At 35.2% G+C, this 18,478-nt stretch overlaps 3 protein-coding genes across 3 annotated transcripts; 1 reads left to right on the forward strand and 2 right to left on the reverse strand.

The window, feature by feature from the left end:
* Positions 1-331: 331 nt before the first annotated feature.
* LOC113778112 (probable ATP synthase 24 kDa subunit, mitochondrial) lies at positions 332-5,614 on the reverse strand. The gene is made up of 7 exons (XM_027323390.1): positions 5,448-5,614; positions 5,175-5,277; positions 4,543-4,687; positions 3,984-4,094; positions 2,098-2,244; positions 1,535-1,657; positions 332-616 (listed from the first exon to the last, which is right to left on the reverse strand). The coding sequence occupies exons 1-7, from the start codon at positions 5,478-5,480 to the stop codon at positions 553-555; spliced, it is 726 nt and encodes a 241-aa protein (XP_027179191.1). The 5' UTR covers positions 5,481-5,614; the 3' UTR covers positions 332-552.
* Positions 5,615-7,247: 1,633 nt separating this feature from the next.
* On the forward strand, positions 7,248-10,412 carry LOC113777494 (receptor-like protein EIX2). Its single transcript, XM_027322602.1, has one exon. The coding sequence runs from the start codon at positions 7,313-7,315 to the stop codon at positions 10,181-10,183; it is 2,871 nt and encodes a 956-aa protein (XP_027178403.1). The 5' UTR covers positions 7,248-7,312; the 3' UTR covers positions 10,184-10,412.
* Positions 10,413-11,354: 942 nt separating this feature from the next.
* Positions 11,355-16,536, reverse strand: LOC113777669 (iron-sulfur assembly protein IscA, chloroplastic). The gene is made up of 3 exons (XM_027322829.1): positions 16,267-16,536; positions 12,889-13,107; positions 11,355-11,693 (listed from the first exon to the last, which is right to left on the reverse strand). Exons 1-3 carry the CDS (start codon positions 16,469-16,471, stop codon positions 11,557-11,559), a joined length of 561 nt encoding a protein of 186 aa, XP_027178630.1. The 5' UTR covers positions 16,472-16,536; the 3' UTR covers positions 11,355-11,556.
* Positions 16,537-18,478: the final 1,942 nt, after the last annotated feature.

An 18,478-nucleotide genomic window follows, 5' to 3' on the forward strand; every position in this document is an offset into this window, starting at 1 on the left:
CACGGTACTGAGGCCACATTTCTATATGCCCTCAAACAGTTGAATAGATGTTTAAAATTTTTACCAGTTTTTGCTCGTTTTCTTGTTTACTCCAGTGTAGCAACCATATCAGGTATCCATTTGTCTGCATCAACATGCATAACCATGCATATACACACCCCTCAATTTTTTTTATTTTTTATTTTTGGAACAGACAAAACAAACTCAACAAGATGAGCAGCTTTATGAAGCAAAAATAAGGATTGTCTATGTAATTATCATGCCAACAAATACTTCTTTCAATTTTGGGCAACTAAAGGACAATGAATATAACGTAGTGTAGAGAGAGAGAGAGAGGGGGGAAAAAAACAACTTTGGCAATTGAATTTTCAGATCTCAGTACAGAGCATATCAGATAAAAAGAAGGCAAGAATTTAAACACCAAGTAGAAACCTTTATCTAGCTCTTAAATCCCCTTATTTTGAAATCTCAATTGGACTTTTTACGGGGACAAGATGGTCCAATCCAACCATCATCAGCTCCAAAAACAGACTGATTTTAAGAAAAATAATCTCAAATGAAATTTCTGACGTCGAGAGACTTCACATGAGGCATCTCTTCATCCTTGAATTCTTCCCTGAAAAATAGAAAAAGCAAGATTAAATATCAGAATTGTAATTGAAGCAGTAGAAATCTTAGTTCATTGAATCTTCTTCTTTCCTTTTCCAGTCACAAACAGCATCAGATGGTTCAACATTTTGCTGCACTATTAGATCAGCCAAGAGAAGCAAGCAACATTACACACCTCCAGAAGTTATTTCCATTTGGCCCATGCTAAGATATGCCTATATCAACTTCAATCTAAGCAATGTGAACAAATTCAACTTTCTAAATAAACTAATAATCTACTTCAAGCTACATCTCACCCATTACATTGGTGTGAATTTTGGCGTAGTTTAGATCCATAACTTCAAGCTTCAACATAAAACAGATACTTGTTTGAAAAAAATTATCCTGTCCATGTTATATTATTGTCGGCAAGTTGTTTATTGATGACCTTTGCATGCATATTTAATTTCCTTCATTCTTTCTAATGTTTTCAACCAACAATTGTAGGCCAAGTTACATGCATAATTTTAAAAAACAATCATAATTAAAAAAAGCTCGTATCATTATTTGAATAAAATTGACAATAAGGACCACATTTGATCATCATAGAAAAGATAAGTCCTTCTTAATTGAATTAAATTAATAAACTAGAGCAAACAAAAAAAATAAATAGGTAAGGGAGGGGTTTTCGTATCTATCAAATCAACTGAACAACTGCCCTGTCACCATTCTAATCTAAATAGTCTATATTACAAATTTCAATTTGTAATTTTTGTATCACAAACCTTTTTCACACAAAAATCGAAAGACTTTTATAATCATCCAAAATTTAGATGAAGCAATGGATGGGTTCCAAACTTTTCTAAATTCATGAAATTCCCATGACTGCAGGACAAAATATAAGCCAAGGCAAAACGTCCACATTGAAATGGTCAAATTGATGTACCTTTTCTTCTGAGTATCCATCGCCTCGACTGCATCCTTTTTTAGTTCCTCTAACTGTGCTTTTGCAATTTTAAGCTCTAACTGCTCTTCATACTTGGGCAGATCATCCCTCCGAATTCCAAGCCTGAACAAATAAGCACGTATGCAACTTAACTAACTAAAAACCAGTATGCTCTCTTATCTATATCCATTTCAAACAAAATTCTCAAAAAACTAGACTTTTTCTAGGCATTAAATACAACAATCATGCCAACAGCCAACCCAAGATAAGCTTGCAATCAGGTCTATAATTCCTTGAGAACATAAACTATTCATGTCATTAGCGAGAAAGATAGGTCAAAAAATACAGGGACTCTATCCTCCGAGTGCGGCTTTCCATAAAGGTGAACAGTGTGCTTTACTGCAGTATCAACAAGGAAATTCATTTTCATTTATGTAACTTTAAGCTTCAACAAATAAATCATTTATGAGAGTTACTGGTTGCAGATGAGTTGAAAACTATTGAATGGTTATGGTTGGACTGAGTTGTGTGAATGCTCAGTTGTTTGTTTAGAAAGTGCATACTTCTGATTAATCTTGTCAAACTCAGCCATGAGGAGAGCCATCCCTTTCTTGTCGTTTCGCATCAGAGGCCTCTTGATTTCCTTTTCCACTTTTTCCAATGCATCTAACATCATTGCTTCAGCACCACGTTCATCAGGTAGTCCTCTCCTGCCAAAAACGAATCATAGAACAACAAATTATTTAGGCATTTACCATTACAGGATTCTGTTAGAATAAACTAAGGACGAGTGTTCTAGAACATTGCATTGTGGTCTAAAGGGTGCCCTTACTCATAAAGCAGTCGCTGCAGTGCAGGAAAGTAATTGGAATCTAAACATACCAAGATTCTGCTCTGAAGCATATCATGAAACCAGTCATTTTGGTTTGTAAAAGTTCCATTTGAAGCTTGTATTCTGTCTAATAGAAAGCAACATTTGACCTTACTATCTGTTTCTTCTAACAAAATTAGCAAGCAAGTTCGTTGAGCTATCAAGTAGGAAGACTAATTTGGGGACTATATTTGACCACAATAAGATCTGTCAAAGTGGAAAGTAACAGATCTTTTTGCCAAAGGGAAAGGCACAAGGATTTTGTTACTTAACAACAACTAACTGCATTATTTTTCCTTAAAGAATTGATAGCCCGATATGAAATCCTGCAAATATTGTGCAGCAGCTTTATTTTGTTTTCTGAAGAAATTACAACACCAGGTTTCAGGAATTCTACGATGGAATTCTTGCATTCATCTTATTTCTATCTCTTGAGCTTTCTTAGCTTGGTGGATTAAAAGACCTATTAAATGAAAAAAAAAAAAAGAAATCTTGTGCCCTCCAAACTCCTCCCCCCCACCCCCAACAAGAGAGAGAAAGAGAGAGACTCGCCGAGGAGGCCTTGGTCTAGTGGCTAAAGTTGAAGTCTCAGGACTTAGAGGTGCTGGGTTCAAATCCCACCTACCCTCTCCCTGCTTCTTAAATCCCACCCCTCCCCCTGCTTTTTTTTTTTTTTTTTTGGGGAGGGGGGAGGGGGGGGGACCACACTCCCACACAAGAAAAAACAGATACACTGCAGCTACCATAAAAAGTGGTGGTGAGTACTACTTAAACCTTCAAACAGCTCAGCATTGATTAATAGAATGCAGTAGCAACTTCTAGCAATCATGATTGATAGTGTCAGAGTTGCAATAGAAACTGCAGCATTTGTCATACACAACAGGATGTGAAAGTAAAAAACAACAGAACTCAAACAGGAAGTTGAAGTAAAAAGAATATAGGGCATCAGGACAGGCCTTACAGATAACTCAAAAATATGCTCCTTGAAATACTGATCAGCAAGGCATCTTTTCAATTGGTTATAAAGTTACATAGCAGATTAGAAAGCTTTTCATCATTCTCAGGCAGATAGCAGATTCTCACAACATGTGAGAACAGAGGTTAAACTTAGAATCACAAAACACTAAAAGGATCAAATATTTGGTTTGTGCAAGAAACAGGACTGAAGATCCTCCTAAACTGAGCCTATAAAAATAACTCGCAAACCGCTCGAGACAATTTTAACAACTGAAAAAGAGAACCAATGAATTTGAGAAACTTACAAGGTAAAATGACATATTCTAAGTTCAGAGTAACTTATATCATTGTATAACAAAAAGATACAGCTTTTGTCACATATTTAGCATGCAAATATTAGTGCCTTTTAACTCATGCAGTGCAAAATAGTCCATAGACAAGCCTATGTTGAGTTGGTAGCATATCAGAGACACTCCATGATTCATTATCAGAACATTAAAATGCCATAAGTAGTTTCAAAGCAGCAGATTGAGGAAAGGAAGGCCGTTAAATGTCTTTTTTAGGGAAAATGCATATGTAGAGAAGGAAGTTTAGCCAGAGGTACATAGATGCAGCACATACTTTAGTCTTATCTCCTTCAGTGTCAGCAGATATGTACGAGCATCAGGAATATCTCGTGTTTTTGTCTCAATGGTGTACTTAATTCTCTGTGATTCAGAGAAGAGATTTGCCCTGAAAAGTACAGAACAACACCACTGAGGATGAATTGGATCAATCTACGTGATAAACAACTTTAATGTACACAAGCGACGGACAAGTGTCACAAAGAGCCATTGACAATTAGCAAGTGAAAGATGATAAACAGAAGGAATGAAGCTAGCTCATTTAGTAATAAATCAAATACAGATTATACTAGATACAAATTCACCTAGAGTTATCAAAAACATCTATTAAAGGGCAAGGTTCACTATGGAGCACTTTCAGTTTTATTTTTAGTATTGTGGAGTTTAGGCACAGGTTAACCCCCAGGAACTTAATAATATTGGGGAACTACATCGCAGAATGAAACATAAAAACCCCCTAATGGAAAAAAATGTTCAGATTATGGTAACCCCAACTGTTACTAAATCTAATCAAAGAAAAAATCATGAGATATATGTAGGAAAAAAAAATTACTTACTTGTCTCTAACAGTCTTCACAACCTTGGCATACTGTGAAACTGCAGCAGGATCATCAGGGTCAATGGTGATCTTTTCCTTCCTAAAAATCCCAATCGCGGTCTCAAACTTGTTTTTAACCTCCAAAAAGATGCTCTTCAACATCTCTTTCACGTCAAATACAAACCACAAGTAAGAATTTAAAAGGCCTACAAATATGGACGATTACTCTTATGCTAATTACTAGTTAACATCCAAAACAGCGAACATAGCAGATCGAATAAGCATTAAACCTGAATTTTTCTTAAGCAGTGGAGAATAATTATTCCTATCCCACCATGAGAAAAGCCTCTTGTTTTGTTCTTTCACAAGTAGAATCAGAAATTAATTATCATTCCAGCAAAACACAGGATGTAGAACAACCCCCAGCAGTCTGATTTAAATTCCCAAAATATCAACTTTTCACACAATGCCCAAATCTGCCACCAAGTAATGCTTAATTACAAGTATATTCAAGACCAGCACTTTTCCTTTTATCCCTAACGTGATGAATTACATCAGTATGTATCCAATTCTGGTCTCATTTGCAGCCCATAATCCAAAGAAAAAAAAGTCAGAATAAGAAGAAAAGAAATCAGTAAAAATATCACTAACCATCTCCCTTCAGAGCCGGGGGAGCAGGGGAAGCAGGTTCTTTGGCATAAGAACGAACCGGGACAGTTAGCTCCGGCCTCAAAAGGATCTGAGCAGCAGGGAGCTGAGAAAAACAAGAAAAAATACAAGCATTCAGAAACCATAGAAGTGCCGATCGAGAAATGAGGATTATAACCGGATGGATCCTAGAACTATATTAAAGATCAAAAGGAAAAAAAAAAAAAACAGAAAGCCCATCAAAATTCTAGGAAGCTGAGCTCCCTAAATCAGTACCTGTTTGGATTTTGCCAACAAGCGAGAAGCCATCGCTCAGCGTTTCGCTTTCGTCGTCGTCTTCGTCGAGTCAGAAATGTTAGATTAGGGTTTTTGATTTGAGAGTCAGTACTGAGTAGAAATGGAGGAACCTAATCTGGTGAGGTGTTAGGGACGGGGAATTTTCTTTTTACCCTTTCTTTTTCGTTTTTCTTTTCCAGTCTATCCACATGTTTTAATATACGCTGGGCAGTAAAAACTCGCAGTGAAAATTTCGGAAGTGGTAAATTTGCACTCCCCGTTTGGTGATAAAATGTGTTTGGATAAGAAATTATTTGGAATATTATTTAAAATAATTACTTTTGACGCTTTTTAAAATTTTGACACATATGAGATAAAAAAAATATTAAAAAAATAATTTGAAGGCGTGTTTATAATGTAAACAAATATAATATTTGTTAGGTAAGCCTCAACAGTCAATCCAAACAAACTTAAATGTTAACATTTCTCTCAATTTTTTTACTCGTGTGAAATGATAAAAATACTTTACATTTTATTTTAATTAGAATTTATACAAGGGGTAGGTTGCTAATTCCATGGTGGTGGATAGAAGTATTTTTTTAAGGAGTTTAAAAATGGTGAAATGGTCAAACATGGTGCCATCAACAAATAAGAAGGAGTTTAAAAATATTCATTAGTGGGTGGCTAAATCACCATCATAAAATGAGTGCTTATAAGTGTAATTTTGTGATTTTGATTACAGTATTAAGTTATTTAAAATTTATAAACAATAACATACCTATTCACAAATTCTTCAAAGCACACGCCCTTTTTTATTTTGAAATTTCCTACTCCTTTTCTTCAAAATTTTTCAAAGCTATACTTGCCTATAAAAAGATTAAAAAAATGTGTAAATGAATAGATTTATTATTTATGGATAGATGCTTACACCAAGTAAACACATATTGAAGAATTTGTCATTAACCACTATTATGATTAAAGTCCTCAGCAGTTATATAACTTTATTTTGTAACTCCAATAATTATGTAGAAATCGTCTCGAATAATAAACTCCAATAATTATAAAGACCTTTTCTTCCTGTTAATATAGAGCCAATTGGATGAATTTAAAATACAAAAATGAGAACAAAATTTGTTATCCATGTTCAAATTAGTGTTAGATATTACATCAGCATTTTAATTGGTTAATAGCTTTATTCATTTTGAGACTATATTGATATGCATTATAGGACACATCTAGACTCAGTGAAAATTAGATAAGAATTTGAAAAAAAAAAAAAAAAGATTTTACTTTGGTCCAATCAAAGATTGTGCAAAATTAACAAAGTAGGCCTTCTTTAGAAACATGAAATGCTTATACTTCAAAATTTTAAGATAAGTAGTTGATGAAATCATTTTTTCCCATCTCTATATTTGCATTGGTAATTTATCATCCTGTAGATACAATTTTTTTTTTTTAAAATAAGGTTGTTACTAGCATTGGTAATTTTTGTATGGAGAACTTTGGATAAAGTTAGTGTATTGAAGATTTTGACAACAAAAATTAACATATGACATGAAATGTCACTCTCAATATTACCTACATTTTCTATTACACCTTGTGAGGCTCAAAAGCCAACAAAATTAGAGCCAACTCTGGATTGCTTGCCAGAAATTTCCCTTGTGGTCTTGCCTGACTTTTCTTGAAAAAATTATGCCACTCTCTGCTGGGAAAGCCAGTTGGTGCTGATATTTTTCCACAACGTGTTAGCATGCTTGACCTGGAAAATATGAGTTGAACAAGACTCCTATTCAATTGTCATCTTTGTCTTTGAACTATATAGCTTGAATCCCACCAGCCAGAATTGCCAAATTCGGTGCAAAGACATGCAAAAAATGGAAGGAATTTCAATATCTATTCAACTTCGTTCCCTTCTCCTTCTCTCTTTGTTTTGTTTGTTTCCTGTCCTTGAAGCCAATGGAACTAATGTGACAGCAGGATGCATCAAGGAAGAAAGGGAAGCACTTGTTAGAGTTAAGCAAGGTCTTGAAGATCCTTCCGGTCGACTCTCGTCCTGGATTGGTGAAGACTGCTGCAGATGGAAAGGTGTAAGTTGCAACAACCAAACGGGAAATGTTGTCAAGCTGGATCTTAGAAGCTATGATTGTTACCTGAATGGTGGTCAAGATGATCCTAGCAACCTGAATCCGTCATGTATGAGTGGCAAGATAAGTTCTTCGTTGCTCGACTTGAAGCATTTGAATTACTTAGACTTGAGCATGAATAACTTTCAAAATAATCCAGTTCCTGAGTTCTTAGGTTCACTAGACAAGCTGAGTTACCTTGATCTCTCCTATTCAAATTTTGCAGGATTAGTTCCTCCTCATCTTGGAAATCTGTCAAATTTGCGATACCTTGACCTTGGTTCAAATTCTCTAAATTCATCTCAACCAGGCATTTGGATTGCAGATTTAAGTTGGATAACTCATCTTACATCTTTAGAGTACCTTAATCTGGGATTTGTAAACCTTAGTATGGTCTCAGACCATTGGCTGCAAGCTTTTAATAAGCTTCCTTCCCTCACAAAACTGTACCTTCCATTCTGTGAACTTCAAAACCTTCCTCATTCATTGCCGCATATGAACTTCACTGCTCTCACAGTCATTGATATAAGCAGTAACAGTTTCCAGCCCTCAATACCTGAATGGTTGTTCAACCTTACTTCCCTTTCCTTCCTTGATCTTTCATACAATGACATCAGAGGAGACATTAGTGTACTACTAGGAGGTTTAGGGAAATGCTGGAATGGTAGCTTAGAGGAGTTGTATTTAGTTAGTAATCAACTCAGTGGGCAACTTCCAAGTTCCTTGGGATTCTTTAAGAAGCTAAGGCACCTTTATCTTTTCGATAACCTCATTTCAGGGCCAATTCCAGCATCCGTGGGAAGCTTGTTGAATTTAGAAGGTTTGGACCTCTCATATAACAGATTGAATGGATCAATTCCCCAAAGCATGGGAAAACTAACAAAGTTAAATGCACTGTATCTGCTCCAGAATTTCTTGGAAGGAGTTCTGTCCCAAAACCATTTCCAAGGCCTTAGGAATCTAGAATATTTGCAAGTCTCATCTTCAAACAAGAGCATTGTCTTCAACATGAGCTCAGATTGGGTTCCACCTTTTAGTCTGAAATTCATCAGAATCGAAAGCTGTAATGTAGGTCCCAGCTTTCCAGCCTGGCTTAGGACTCAGAAAAATCTTTCAAGAATGCACATCAATAATGCAGGCATTTCAGATACAATACCTGATTGGTTTTGGGAGTTGTCTCCCCAGATCAGCTGGCTGGATTTTTCCAATAATCAACTAAAAGGCGTGCTTCCCAACTCACTAGAATTTGCCTTGAATGGGAATGATGCACTAGTTGATTTGAGTTTCAATCGCTTGGAGGGCACCGTCCCCTTCTGGCATAAAGTGACCTACCTTAATCTAGCACGCAACTTACTTTCTGGGTCGATTCCTACTAGCATAGGTCGAGGAATCCCATCACTGATATATCTGAATTTTTCTGGAAATTTTCTCAATGGTGGCATTCCAGATTCCATATCTGAGATGAAGACATTACAGAGACTGGATTTGTCAAACAATAATCTAACTGGAGAGATCCCTGAGCAGTGGAACCATTGTCAAGAACTTCTGGTCCTGGACTTGTCCATCAACAGTCTCTCTGGCAATATTCCCAGTTCAATATTTTCTATACCGAAGCTTCAATGGTTGAAGCTAAATGGCAACACGTTTTCCGGGGAACTCTCTTTTCCATCAGTAAACTGCAAAGATCTGATTTTTCTCGATATTGGAGAGAATGAATTGACAGGGAAGATACCGACATGGATTGGAGAAAGCCTTGCATCACTATCAGAACTAAAACTAAGGTCCAACATGTTCAGCAACAACATCCCTGAACAATTATGCCATCTTTCACATCTACACGTCTTAGACCTTGCTGATAACATTCTCTCAGGACATATCCCTTCATGCCTTGGCAATTTGACTAGTTTCCGTGTTAAATCCAGCTTTGAACCGGTTTCAACTTATCAACTCTACCCATTCATACCACAGATGGAGTTAGTTGTGAAGGGAAGAGAATTCAACTTCTCAAACATACTTGGCCTGTTAAACAGCATTGACCTATCAAGCAATAATCTGGTTGGAACTATTCCAGAAGACATAACAGATCTCTTGATCCTGGGTACCTTGAATTTATCCAACAACCACTTCACAGGAAAGATACCAGAAAAGATGGGAAGCTTACGCCAGTTAGAGACACTTGACCTTTCATACAACCAGCTTTCAGGACAAATTCCTCCCAGCATGTCTTCCATGACACTGCTAAATCATCTTAACCTATCCCATAACAACTTGTCTGGACCCATCCCATCAACTAACCAGTTCCTAACCTTCAATGATCCATCTATTTATCAGGGAAATGCAGGGCTTTGTGGGAATCCATTGCCAACCAGGTGTAACGCGTCAAACAGTGCAGACACTGAAAACCAAGATTCTACCGGAAATGGAGACAGTGAAGATGAAAATGAAAAGCATGATGAAGTAATATCATTTTCTATTGGCGTGGGACTGGGATTTGTGTTCGGACTTTTGGGCATTATTGGCAGCTTACTGCTGAACAAGTCGTGGAGAAATACCTACTTCCACTACATAGATGGTTTTCTGAAAAAAGCCTTGGCTGGTGTTGCTAAGAAATGAGACTAACAGGCAGCAGACGATGGGAAGGGATCTAGAAGGCTACTGGAAGCCTCAGGCGAATAGAAATGTAAATGGCATATTCCATTTATCCTTTTTTGCATAAAGTTCTTAATGTATCGTGAGTAATCCATATTCAAAGATGATATGACTTTTATTCCGAGCCATGAGATCACTGAGAATGCAGTTCATAATGTTCACTTTCTTTCCAGACAGGTTAAGAGCCTGTAAAATTGAGGTGATTGTATTTCTGGTGGTGAAGTTTTTAATCTCACGTTAATGTTAGCTAAAACCTTGGACCAATGAACCTTAGATTCTGACACATGATTCCAGTACGTGAAAATTGTTTGACACTAAAATCATGCCCTCAAGATAATTTGGTTAGTCCTTCCAATCTAATGCAGCAATGTCTTTGTATAGCAGCACATCTTTCTCCTTCCCTTTCCCCCAGCCTGGCATCTGGATCCGATTTGGATGAAATATTTCAATAACTACAGGGATCGTTAGATGGTTTCTTGCCTTGGCAAATGGGGTCAAACCATGTCCAGAATTGCTGGTTTCAGAACCAGACCATGTCTAGCTACAATTCTGCATCTAATGGAACGAAGAAAAAAACCGAAAGAATGAAGTAGAACAATAGACAGAACCCAACAGAAACTAAAGGATTTGTTGGTTGCAAAATCTAGGTTCAAATCAAGTCCCCTGGTCAGGCTGGAACACGGAAGATGGGCAAGAGCAGGTGTAGGAGTGGGATATTTTGTTGCACCAAAAGCATATGATTTCTACAAGGCTAATCCAAGTTGTAAGCGCTAGTGAGCTGGTTTCTATAGGTCTGAGCTAATTGAAGCTCAAAAAAGGTGTTAAGCTCAACTAGTCTGACAACACAGGTAGAATCGCAGGGTGTCAGTTCACATAATTGATGCAGTAGATAGTTTACTTCCATTTCATAGGCCTTCCAAAATGGAGAAATTCGTGACCTACATTTTCAACATCTCCCTTGCATAAAATCTTTCAGGGGATCTTTTTGCCAAACACATTCAAACTTAAAATGCCATTTCAGGCGAAAAGACATTGGATGTGCTGCCAATTCATTTTCTTTATTTAGAGATCAAACTGAAAACATGCAGCAGCATGATGAAGTATATATTGTTTTAGTGTAACCAAGTTCATAGGGTTGCAGTATAATTATACCATTCAGCTGCAGTGACAAAGCATATGCGCTTACTGAAAACTGAAAAAATCAAAGTCCAATATTATACTTCAGATGATGAAAAGATGTTTTCCATCAAATTCCTCCTATCTGGTAAGTAACCCAACAAAGTTTCCTTAAAAGTTACATTATTTGTATACACGTTTTCTGATACACATTTTTACAGTCATGCATTAAATGATTTACCACAACCACAGGTTTGTGTAGCATTTGGATTTTGGAAAGAGAAGCCTCCCCCTATAAGTGCATCACTGTAGTCCAGCTGCATTCCAAAAACGAAGAGAAGGCTTTTGGGATCACAAACTGCATTAAAAAAAGCAAAGGAAATCAGGACATTGTGAGAAACAATTTTTTTGTGTTTTTTTTGGGGGGAGGGGGGGGGGTGTTATGGAAAGATACTTTAAGGGTATGGGCCACAGGAGAACATTCTAAAATGCACACAGATACAACCTTCTCATTTGCAATATAACCGATACTAATGCAACATGAATTGCATTCAGGGTCACATTTTTTCATGTTTCCTCATTTTAAGCAAGCTTCAATAAGTTCCTAACAGCAGATACAAGAGAGGTGGCAAAGATTTTTGAACAAATCTCCATTGTGATCAACTGGAGCAGTTTCCTCGATACAATGGTAGATCCGTATAATTTTCCAGCTTTTATTCATATTTAGCCTTTTTGCATTTTGCTGCCTAAACAAATGAATAGCCAGAGAAGTACTTTCCATCCAAACAAACTGTATACCCACAGGACTTAGTCTCATATACTGTACTACTTTCCCCACAGATTCATATGAGATCCCAGTTATGAAATCGGTGCATCTGTTAAGCCATGACTCATGAAGCATATAACTCATTCCTGAATATGCTACGAATTCAAGCCATTATTCTCTTGGCAATGGAAATGTATTTCCTCAAAACTCTAGGAATAATTTTACAAAACTTTGCTTCTGTTAAGCTGATAACTTAGAAATAGAGTACACACGAGCTAAAGCAGACATGGTTCAGCCATTGTCCATCAAAATCATGCAATACCCACTTATGAAGTTTCAAAGAGTATTTTGCAAGAAACCAGAAACTAGAAGTCTGATACAAAATAAAATAAATAAAAGAACAAAATGAAAATATAAAAGCACTTTCATATCAGGCTCGAGTGGTCCTCATGGATGGATCTGATAATCACTCAGTCACCAGACAAAAATTATAAGGCATTTCAGCTTACTTTTCGAGAAGGCCTTTTTTCACAGAAATTTCACAACAAACTATTGAGTAATCGCCTAATGTCAGAATCAAGAGAGCAAGGGAAAAGAGAAGAAAGATGTTCTATGAATGGCATTAATAGATAATTTGAAACACCATAGCAAATACTTTGATCATTGATTAGACAGAATGATTCAAATATGAAAGGTCAAAATCCAAGCATAAAGCAATTACAAACTTGCATGAGCTAGTACATCTGATGCCTTAACATGATATCTTAACATTAAGTTATTCACATACCAATAATAAAACCATTGTATTCAATAATGGAATCATCTGGCCTTGCATTTTCTCTCTTCTCAAACTCCATTGTATAAGACATGCCAGAGCATCCACCTTGCTTGACCCCAATTCTAAGACACAAATCTTTATCTCGGTCAGCTCTCATCCTATTCAAGTGCTTCAATGCATTATCTGTCAAAGTAATTGCAGGTGCAAGGCCCCCAGTAGTTGGTGGCGCTGAAAGAGAGAGAGATTGCAGATTAACAGAAGATGTAAATAATTATAAAAGGAATGGGATATGCTAAGATGTTGTACATCATTCTAATTATGCTCTCCTTGAACCATGACTAACATGAGCAAAGTTAAGTTTTGCATGGCGCAAATCTAATTGACAAATTTAAGTAATCTTATTAAAATGTGAAGATAGACATGGTTTTATATGTGGTCTCTATATTTGCTTGTAGGTGTCTGACTCCTTAAACTTTGACCAATGATATATTTTATGCACTTCAGAATATATATATATATATATATATGCATATATATATTTAATCACATAGCAATTGTGACTACTGTGGTTGTAATTCATGGAATTTGATTCAGCCAACCAGATCTAATGCAATTCTATCTGGAGTTAGAAAAAGGAAGAGAACTGATGCCATAATTAAGAGATTTTGAACATTGTAGTAGCTTTACGTAATTCCTAAACTAAAGAAGGAGAATGAAGATGGATTTGCATAATTGGAGCTTTTTCAGGAAATGTAAGCTTAATATTTTCTATTTTATTTAACCAAGAGGCTGATTGTTTTTATATACTTCCATACGCTAACATAGTTGCTTAAAAATCAGCGACACTCACACTCTTTCAAGGAAAGTAAAATAGTCAACCACTCAATATTACCCCAAGCTTCATGAGTACCAAGATTGATGAAATAAAACATCAAATGAGGAATACTTTTTAAATTATCCTCATTCAGATACAAAATCTTAAAATATAATCCCTGCAATGTATGAGAATGTGTTCAATGATTCAAATCTGCTTTCAATCAGCACGCATTTGGAGCATGGACTTTTCAAACAATTCTCAACAGTTAAGTACACTATAACATCCTGGTTGATTTGTTGTACTTAATATAAAAGTAAAGTAGTTGCTTTACCCGAATGTTTCATGCATAAACTTCAAAAACTTTGAATGGGCAGTTTATGCTTAATTGTCAAGCTTCATATTAACCACAATTACAAATAAAAATTTCTCTTATGAATTCACCAAGATATTTTATCCATCTCCCTCTTCCCTAGATGAACAGACTTCAGCACAGAAAATACCAGATCAACTCCATTTTCGCATTCTACTCAACCAACTCAGTAGACACCTCAATTACCAGATACAGCTGATACCCTAGCAAATTTGTAATCCAAGATAATCACTTTAAGAGATAGTACATTAATTCCAAAAACACTAAATTCAGATGCCTAAAACAGTTGAGTTGCTATTATTGGATGGAATAAACAGTTACACAGTCAACCATAAATAACCAATGACCATGTTTAGTGTAATACCTACAAAATCATCCAAGATATTTAGAACATTGAAAACATTCTATGTAAACTATTCTAATATGGAAACAGTTGTAATATACACATTTTATGTGGATTTTTGCATGGTCTAAAGTAGCCTACCACCAGGCATCATATCTTAATAGATCGAGACTCCCAAATCCATTTTCCATTTTCCATTTTCATTCTCAACTCATGAACTATAAAATCCACATTATAAGTTGAAACCCACTTCTAAGTTTGCATTAATTGACATCTGACAGAAGCTGTAGGGAGGATAAACTTCATCAACTCAACTCAAGTAACACAATTCTTTGCCTTCTTAGTTGCCCTTCACTGAAAGATATCATTCATCAGAGACCCCTATACTTCTAGAGCTAACAGTGCATCAGTCAATTACAAATACTAAATAAAATTCCTCAAAAAAACATATATCTTAACATAGAAGGAATGACCTACAGGTACTCAATCCAAGTACGTGCAGGTGAGTAAAATAGATTTCTCTATCTAAAACAGTATTGTTGTCAATCAGCTTGGTTTGATTACCAGCATCTAACTACACACTAGACGTCAGATGTCAATCATCTTGATTTGAATTACCAGAATTTTACTACAGACTAGACATCAGCAGATATACTGCTTCTAATTAATTTATGTGAAAAAATGAAAAAAAAAAAAACATAAAACATGATTCCCAAATAAAGGATCTAAATCAATTAATGACAGCTTGGCAGGCTTTTCCATTCCAGCACCTGATCTTGCCTACAAAGAAATTGCCCTAGTAGCTCCGGATCTGAGCAGCTATCACTTAAACTTTTAACATGATCAACTTCCTCAGTAAAGCTAACATACTAAACTTCAGGATACAACCAGGGGATCATTAAGCATTCTATAATTCGAAGAAGTTAGAGAATACAAAAGGGTTGGAAGAAAACGAATTTGAAACCACAAAGAGTGGCACGAAATGAAATTTCATCACTCAAAATTCTGAAAATTGAGGTTTATCTGAATATTGAAATCTTTATTGCAAATTAAAAAAAGATTCTTGGTTTCATTCCTATTCCAAAATAGGGACAGTCAACTTTTCCCTGCGCTGCTACCTTGTTCTTTTTTCCCCAAACTCCCTCCACTCATCCTCTCTTCTCCTCCCTCTCCTTCATCAATCCTCTATACACATATGAGAAGAAAAGAATAAAGTAGAAGAGCAGCCACACAAGCAGACCACCTGTCGTGCCTCCTTCAGCATCTTTCACTCCCAATCATTCAATATCAAACCAGGACGGCAATGGTGCCTTCTTTTATTTGCTGTGTAAGCCAAATCCGAACAGCTCAGAAAAGGAATGATAAAGATGTTAAACTAGATTGCAGGCAGAATATTTTTGGTGTTGAGGGTCAGGCCGTCTGGCCGTCCTCAAGGCCTTCAAATTCACATAATTCCCAAAACCTTTACCTAAAATGCATCGATGTCCTAAATTCTAAAGACAATGCTCCTTGACCAAAATATGATTCTAAACTACAACTTCAGCCTTTATATCTCTCGATCTACATGTAATCAAAAGATTGTTAAGGTAATAATGATAAACTTCAGCTGAATTTTCCTAATCATAACCACAACTCCAATCATTCCAAGATCAGATTTTGTGAATACCATTCAATCTCTCAGCTGAAACCCCCAAAGGTTCATACAAACACATGACAATTCAACACAACCTATGGTCAAAGCAAGAATCTGTTCCCCTTAAATCCCACGTGTTTCTTGTTGCATCAGCCAAAATTCACACAAAAAATTCAGTAAAAACATAAAAGCGCGTACAGATTTTCAGATGGAACAGATTTTACCTTCAACAGAAGCTGATGCTTTGATGGACAAGAAACGCTTTTTGCGATTGACAAAAAGGGGTGATGAAGATCTTGGAAAGGAGATTGATGCAGTAGAAGCTTGAGGTGGAAAAGGGTTGCTGGAATTCGAACTACTAGTCCTCGTTACAAGCCTGCAAATCGGATCACATGTCCAGGCAGAAGCAGCAGCCGAGGAGAAAGCCATTTTTGAGGTTTTTGAGAAGTAGAAACTCAGGAATGGAAAGAAAGAAACATTACGGCTTCTTCTTACTGGAGTACTATTTTTTACATTTTTATTTTTTATTATTTTTTTAGTTTAGTAGTTCGGAATAAATCACGCGGGGCACGTGGCAGTTTATTTTTCAGATATTTGTTTTTAATTTTGAGGCCTGTATTTGTAGAACGAGGGGATATTTTTGGCTGCGTTTGGATTGAGTGTTTTTACACCTGTTTTTGAAAAACTGTTTTTCACATTCCAAATGCTACAGTAATGTGTATTTCAAAAACAACTTCAAAAACACTATATCGAAACAATATATCAAAAACAACTCCAAATATATTTCAATTATGTATATTTAATTTGTATATTTTAATAAGTATATTTCAATTTGTATATTTTAATTATGTATTTTAATATGTATATTTCAATTATATTTTAATATATTTTAATATGTATATTTCAATTATGTATTTTAATATGTATATTTCAATTATGTATATTTAATTTGTATATTTTAATAAGTATATTTCAATTTGTATATTTTAATTATGTATTTTAATATGTATATTTCAATTATATTTTAATATATTTTAATATGTATATTTCAATTATGTATTTTCTTCTACATCATAAATTCATAGTCATTAGTATTCATCTTGTTACTTCTGCCCCTTCTATTTTTCAAAATCTTTCTATGAAATAAGTTTCCAAATTTTTAATTTTTTAAGTCATTGTAATTAGTAGTATTAAAGAAAAAATGAGCAATCAATTAGTATTATTACAGGCTTTATATCAAGAGAGGCTTTAAGAAACAAAACATATAAATGCACATATTAGATAAGTTTTGACTATTGATAAGATAATTAAAAGCCCCGAATTACTCTTAAATATGCATTAATGATGTTTTCTTGATGCTGCTTAATATTTGTTGTCATGAAGGCTATCAAAAATATTTCCTTTTTAATTCTTTTTGTGGTCAATAATAAGACAATTAACTCACAAAAGGCGAGATTAACCCCGCACTATATAATATTCTAAAATGTCATTATAGAAAATTAGTTGGGATATAAAGGCCGAATTAAGTTATGATTGGTGTAAGTGTAGTTAAATTTTACCCTTTAAATTCTTTGAAATCGAATTTGTTCCCCTTAATTACATGTTGGAGTTTCCAAAAATAGTTTACAGAATTAACTTCTATTGAGTCTAAATCTTGAATTTTAAGTCTAACAATCTATGTCACCCCCCTTTTGAAAAGAGACATTGCACTTGCCTATATATATATATATTGTTTTTCCTGAGATGACTAAACAACATTAGAATTGTCAGTTTTCGACTGGTTTTGCTATTGGATAATCATATTTTCGACTAGCTTCTTACTACGAAGCTATTCGATCCCGTTTGGTTTGCTATTTTCTGGAGTTATTAGAGAAAAATATATTGTAATGATTTGATATATATGAGGTAAAATAATGATTGAGAAATGTACTTACAGAAAAAGTAAAAATTTTGTGGTAGAAAACTACGTTCATTTTTAACAGGTAATCAACAAATTTGTCTGTTTGAGCGTAGAGGGGATAATTTGTGCATAACAAATAAGCCAGTGAACCAAGTTGGCAAGTCATGTGCATCCTCATTCCAGATTTGGAGTCACTTGAGGACTTTGTATGCCATCCATGATGTTTTATTGATTAATCCTAAGGGTCATTTAATTTTTCCTCTGTCTGACAATTAATTTCTCAAAAACTTCTATTCATTCAAGTCCATCAATTATTCCACTACTAGAGCCAATAACTGATTACTAATAGCATCTTACTCAACTACTTATCCTGCATAAACTTGTCAATGAAACATTTAAGCACCAATAACAGCCAAATAGCCTCTAATGAGTCAATGATATAGTGCTTTAAATCTGGATACTCATTTTTCTTATTCATATAGGCAGTAAAGGTGTCATCATTCATTGTATTTATTTTTCTTTCTCATCTATTGATC

This window comes from Coffea eugenioides, chromosome 7 (genome assembly GCF_003713205.1).
Source record: "Coffea eugenioides isolate CCC68of chromosome 7, Ceug_1.0, whole genome shotgun sequence".
Classification (NCBI taxonomy): domain Eukaryota; kingdom Viridiplantae; phylum Streptophyta; class Magnoliopsida; order Gentianales; family Rubiaceae; genus Coffea; species Coffea eugenioides.